This window comes from Lineus longissimus, chromosome 5, assembly GCF_910592395.1.
Source record: "Lineus longissimus chromosome 5, tnLinLong1.2, whole genome shotgun sequence".
In the NCBI taxonomy this organism is placed as follows: Eukaryota; Metazoa; Nemertea; class Pilidiophora; order Heteronemertea; family Lineidae; genus Lineus; species Lineus longissimus.
The window spans coordinates 10,562,219-10,568,936 of NC_088312.1; the positions used below are offsets into that span (position 1 = coordinate 10,562,219).

The following is a 6,718-nucleotide window of genomic DNA, read 5'->3' on the forward strand; positions in this document are numbered from 1 at the left end:
ACTGCCCTAGTTAGAAAGCCTGAATCCATTACGAAACCGCATGTTTGTCCGACATTGCCTGTAATTCAGCGATGGGGAAATAGAGGGCAGCAGCTGCAGTGACGTCATCTTCGCGGAATGCTATTAAGATTATACCAGAACCAAAATCATACCACGCCTTAAAGTTATAAGTACCGGTATTCAATTGTACTCCTGTCTTTGCAGATGGCCACTGCCCACATGAATCTTGGTGCAATGTATCACTACAACAATAAACTCGAGGAGGCAGAGAAAAGCTACCTGCGGGCTCTGAATTTGAAGCCAGATGACACTCTGACGCAAGAAAATCTGAAAAAGTTACGCAATCTTATGAGAACGAAAGGCAAACGCGAGGGAAGCAGATGAGAGGATCAGTGACCTTGACCCAAGGTCAAGTGACGTTGGTCGAGGTCAAGGTCAGGACATTGATGTTGAAGGATATACACATTTGCAGACTCTCATGACAACATATCAGGGGTTAAATTGGACTAGGACGAAATGATCTTCATTCTATTGGATGACCTTGAGTGGTCAAGTTACCCCTTGATGACCTTGAGGAGGTCAAATTCCATTCAGTGATATGAAGTATCTAGTATTGCTATACAGGTTAGCTTTGAAGTTGGCCCTCCTAAAATGGTTACCTCTTACCTGGGCCATAGGTAAAGTCAAAATCAATGTAAAATATGTCTTCAAGCTATTTTCAGTTTGTGATATGTTAGTTTCTGTCCTTGTTAGTCTGTAAAATATCTTCTGTTAACCTCCTAAGCCTGAAAAAATCCAGCTCTATCCTAATTAGAGTCAATCTGGACGTAAATTTAATTGATACCTCATATTACTGTAAATTGTTGTAATTCGGAGGGCTCACATAGTTAACTCCAGGTAAGGGTCAAATGTGGATTAATAGTCAATAAGTTGATATTCAGTGGCAGTTTAAAAGTGTAAAGCTTTGAATTTGGGACAGCCACTTAAAGAGGGACAGGTTATTTCTAAAGATGTATTCAGAAAAGAATTGAGGTTTTCTCAAATATGCCGAGTTAAAACAGGGTCATAATTCACTTGTTTCCAATCATAAACCAATCAAATGCCTGTGCCATAATGTTACGTTTCGACTGCTGATCATTCATTGCCGGTGATGCTGGCTTATAGCCCTTATACTCAAGTTTGCTTAGATACAGGTATGCAGATTTGTCAAGTTACATCTGATGTTGTAAGAACCATTTTCAAAAGATCATGAAGTAAGGCAGAAACTTCCCGGGTATCACTGGACATACCAAGCCTTTGCCATGGAGACAAGGAATGCGGCTGCACATGTAATGGGCTGAGTCTGCGATGCTTCCTATTCAGGTCATGTGGCAGGCAAAAGAGGGAGCTTTTCAGCTTATTTGTTTCTGAGCAAATTTGGGTCAAAATGCACACATGTATACTACAAGCACTAGGTTATAAAATGGCACCAGCACAAGAATCGCATTTCTATCTTCAAATACTATTGGTTTTAATTCAAATATCATGGGCCAACCATAATTATGGAGTTTTAGAAAGAACCTTTTGTTTCTTTTTCCTTTGACAGAATTCACTCTTAGTCCTCTAAGTCCATATCTGGCTTTTGCAATATGCAGCATCAAGAAATAATTCGTCAAAACTGTTGCATGGCAAACTATCTGCCATGCAAGCATATTATTGGTCTTCTAATATCTTGAACAATTTTGGTTCTTTTAATTGACATGTTTAAGGTGATATAACGTACCTATCTTGGCACATGATGTTTAAAGCATACTGTTTACATCTTTTCCCTTTTTACATGTATTACATTACATTCCCTTTTTCTTTTTTTCTGTATTGTTTTTTTGCTGTTAGGTTGTGAATATACCCCAGCTGCCGAGCTACAAAATATTATGCAAAGCAGAAGCATTTTGTGTGCAGTTAGCTATTTGCCATCAACTTATGTTGGGGTCAGGGATTTAACTTAAGCTACAACCACTGACTTATGACTAAGTACAAGTGTCTAATACAGATTTCATTGGCCATATACTGTACACACATACTAGTACAGTAGAACCTCTCTATTAAGGACACCCTCGGAACTGACAAGTACTGTCCTTGTTGGAGAGGTGTCCTGATTAGAGAGGTCCAATTGAATAGAAACAAGCCAATTTGGGATTAAGACTAGTGTCCTTAATAGAGAGGGTGTGCTTAATAGAGAGGTGTCAGTTAAGGGAGGTTCCACTGTACATGTATTCTGTTAACAGCTTTGGATTGCAAACTGCTCTATCCCATCGAGAGTTTGTGAGACTCCACCAAACTGTGTTCTTAGATATCAGCCAGCCATTTAATTGTTGAATTGGCACATTTTAATCTAGCAAAGTTAATTAATATATTGTTGCACGACTCTTGATTAAATTTCTCCGTCTTAGCCTTTTAGGAAATTGATGTTTATCTTTTATCTCCAACGTATCGTTTCTCCATGTGATTAGCTATGCTCAATTTACAATTTTTCTCTCAAAAGTTGTGATGGTTTTGTTTATCATGAAATGATGTCAGATTGAGTGAATATTATCTGAGATGTCAGCCTGGTGGCAACAGGGGAAACTAGAGACAAGACCACTAATGAATATTCATAGCCGGTTGGAGGGTCGAGGCCTATCAATTAGGCGAGTGCATGTTTTTTACTCTCAAGTACATATTTGGAGATGTATTGAAAAAATATTTGCTGTGGCAAGTCTGCAGATATAAATAAATTGTTTGGTAAAAAAAATAATTTTGAATTTCGACAACCTGGCCATAGGGGGGTGGTTCAAATTTGGAGTGAAAATGGCCGATATGGGTAAAAATGTCCACTTGTGTCAAACTTGTCAATTTTTAAAAAAATTTCCGTGGTCAATCACCAATTTAAATCGCACCAGTTACTCGCAAGATTAACCCGTATATCATATCCGAATTTCAGTTTCACTACTTGACGCATTCTTTGATGCGTCGCGGTCAAACATTGACAATTTAACTGCTAAAAGGCTTAAAAAATCAATTGTGGTCTTGTCTAACTAAGGAGAGCAAAGATTTAAGAATAAGCCGGCGGATGCACCTCAAGAAAATTGTGAGGTCTTATTAGACTTAGTTGACGCGAAAATATATTTTTGGGGTCACAACCCTGCTTCACCGTCAGTGTGTCATAAGATGATGTTACATATCCCGAATATATAGGTAAATTATTTTGTATATTTCAGTGAAGTATTGAATTCATTCGGATATGTTGTATGTCTATTTGTGTACATATATTGTACAAGTGCTTACTACCTGAAAGGAGATGTTCCAGGAATTACTGATGGCTGTCATAAATGCAGAGCTTCACATACAGTTCCTAATGTAGAGGGCAGTGCTTGGATACATCCAAAAATGTGCACAAAGTTGTTTAGAATGTTTTCGTAAACTTTCTGCTGCATTCCTAAATATCAAGTCTACTGTGCATTCTGAGAGCCATCTGTAATTCCTGCTGCTATTCCTTCCAGCAGCAGTGTGTATTATGCTTTTTCGGATGTGAATTTCAGGGTATTGTGTGATTCAAATTCGCATTAAGAACTATGTAGCAAAATATGAAATTTTGGCCAAGAAACTATTTGTACATATGTCTGCCCCGTGCCATAGGCCAAGTCATACATCTAAGAATAATTCTAACAACAATATCTTGGCTGCTGAGGTATTGTTGTTTAAGTAATGTTGTTGATTGGTGTCCCTGAGTTTGTTTGTGTTAGAATATACAATTTGACAATGGAAAACATTTCAGCATAAGTTGTAACTGTCCGGTGATAAGTTAGATATTGTCAACAGTTCTATCCATAAGTAATATTCCTTATTACGCGGTACAATATATTTTAGAAACTCCTCCGTGCCACATATCATGAAGTCATGACTTTCACAGATATGGATGTAAGGATTTGAGGTGATGAAATTCGCTTCAGTGCTGGTTAGGAATGAAATGTACCGTCGTAGTGTTGCGCAATGAGGCATGTTACTTATGAGCAGAATTAAGTGGAAAACAGGGATGCCGTGTTTTATGTAAGATTTATTTGATGCTCTTTATTGTGATCTCAAGTCTTTGTTTGCTATGATTAGCTAGGTTATTTCCTTTCACCTTGACTAGATCTTACATGACATTACTGTTGACTCCATATGTAGTGGTGCTCTGTCTCTCCTAGTGTATTATCTGTCAGATTAAATTGAAATTTAGTATCTGGCAGGCTGAACTCTGTCAACTTATATTAGGTTTCAGTAACTGGCAGGCTCAACTCTATCAACTTAGATTAGGGTTCAGTGTCTGGCAGGCTCAACTCTGTCAACTTAGATTAGGGTTCAGTATCTGGCAGGCTCAACTCTGTCAACTTAGATTAGGGTTCAGTATCTGGCAGGCTCAACTCTGTCAACTTAGATAAGGGTTCAGTGTCTGGCATGCTGAACTCTGTCAACTTAGATTCGGGTTCAGTGTCTGGCAGGCTGAATTCTGTCAACTTAGATTAGGGTTCAGTGGCAGGGTGAACTCGGTCAACTTAGATTAGATTTCAGTATCCAACAGGTTCAAGTGAAGTCACCAGGATTGCAATTGAATACCTATAATGTAAAATTCTCATGTAGTTTGTACAAAATTGTCAGTAAGATACTTCTAAATCAACATATTTTCAGTAATCTTAAGATATTGTAATTTTTGCTTTGATTCAATTTTGAATGGAATTAAAAGTATAGCAAAATTTAATTCTGGAATATTTTGATTAAACAGTGGATAACATTTAAAATGAAATAATGATCTCTTTAGGTCCGAATGTAGGTAGCAGGAATTTAAATATTAAATACAGGGCTACTTTGCCATGAGAGGTTGAAATTTAGATTAACATCTGATAGTTATCTGGCAAATAAATCAATGTTTCAGCAAATGTGTCCAGGACAGTACAATAGAGTACCTGTCTTCAATATTGTAGCAGACATTTTAGTGTTATTTGAAGATGTACTAGTGTCCTCCCATGGCAAAGTTGCCCCAGTATTTGGTTCTTTCAAAGCTTTGTGGTGGAAATATTGTCTGTAAATTATAAGGCTAGATGAATATGAGGTGAATACTTTCATGTGAATATCACCATTTCTCAAGTCAATGGGGATAAAGGTGCTATTTGGATTTGCTTTAGGAAAGTAGCTAGATTGTCAATATGGCGGTAAATAAATATATATTTATTTTACATGAAATCTTGTCGATATTCTTGTTCCAACCATGCAAACAAAGACCAGCGCCTTTCAGATGGATCCACATATATACGAGAAAAAGACAAGTGTCTTGCCCAAGGAGTCACACCCATGCAAAAGTCCTTTCTTTTTCATAAGGCTCCACACATGTGGAAATGAGAAACAGGTGTCTTGCCCAAGGGTTAATGCCCGTATACACACCCATGCCAGTAAGAGACAAGTGTCCTGACCAAGGAGTCACATCCATGCAAAGATCCTTTCTTTTTCATAAGGCTCCACACATGTGGAAGTGAGAAACAGGTGTACACACCCATGCCCGTGAGAGACAAGTGTCTTGGCCAAGGAGTCACATCCATGCAAAGACCAATCTTTTTCATAAGACTCCACACATGTGGAAGTGAGAAACAGGTGTCTTGGCCAAGGGTCAATGCCCATATACACACCCATGTCAGTGAGAGACAAGTGTCTTGGCCAAGGAGTCACATCCATGCAAAGACCAATCTTTTTCATAAGGCTCCACACATGTGGAAGTGAGAAACAGGTGGCTTGCCCAAGGGTTAATGTCCATATACACACCCATGCCAGTGAGAGACAAGTGTCTTGGCCAAGGAGTCGCATCCATGCAAAGACCAATCTTTTTCATAAGGCTCCACACATGTGGAAGTGAGAAACAGGTGTCTTACCCAAGGGTTAATGCCCATATACACACCCATGCCAGTGAGAGACAAGTGTCTTGGCCAAGGAGTCACATGATGCAAATAAAGGCAAGTCTCTCATAAGGCTCCATACATGTGTAAGTGAGAGACAAGCTTCTTGCTCAAGGGTTTATGCCCATATGCACATCCATGCAAGTGAGAGGCAGGTGTCTTGCCCAAGGGTTCATGCCAAGTGTCTCTGAATCATGCAAGCTAGAGACATGTGTCTTGCCCAAAGGGATCACATCCATGCAATCAAAGACCAAGTGCTGTCTGTTTAAATGAGCCACATCCATCCAAGCTAGATACACATGTCTTCTCTACGGACCCATGGAAACAATGGGCCTAATCTTGTGTCTCGTCCAGGACCCACAATATGCAAACCAGAGACAGGCATTTTGTGGAAGGACCCATGCCTTATGAAACTAGAGACAAGTCTCTTGCCCAAGGATCCAGGCCAGTGCAAACAAGGAGTCACATCCATGCAGACAAAGATTCTTCCTCCGAAGATGTGAAAAAAGAACGTACAATTGATAGGCAACGATTCCACACAGAGGTAATTTTGAGAGAAGAGGTATATCCATTTCATAAGGCAGAAATATTGCCAAAATGAAATATTCCCATGGTCAGAGCCAAACGGGATGAGTTTTATGGAAACCTTGTTCTTAGGAACAAGTTAAAAAGTGACATTTATTGATCCCGGGTACAAAGTTGTTTATTAACCCGCAAAAGTAACAAAAAAGGACAATCCTTCAGGGCTCACCCCAGTTGACCTATTACATCCTATT

The 6,718-nt window shown here is 39.1% G+C and overlaps 1 protein-coding gene across 2 annotated transcripts in view; it reads left to right on the forward strand.

The window, feature by feature from the left end:
* LOC135488290 (protein O-mannosyl-transferase TMTC2-like) overlaps positions 1-5,202 on the forward strand; it is a 51,140-nt gene extending 45,938 nt beyond the window's left edge. The window contains exons 10-11 of one of the 2 annotated variants that reach the window (XR_010446946.1): positions 205-4,499; positions 4,538-5,202. Coding sequence is in view for 1 of the 2 variants with exons in the window: in XM_064772837.1 (XP_064628907.1) it covers positions 205-384 (180 nt within the window). In the remaining variant the exon portion in view is untranslated. Of the gene's footprint in view, positions 1-204 lie in introns of both variants that reach the window. The other variant, XM_064772837.1, reaches the window with a different exon arrangement.
* Positions 5,203-6,718: the final 1,516 nt, after the last annotated feature.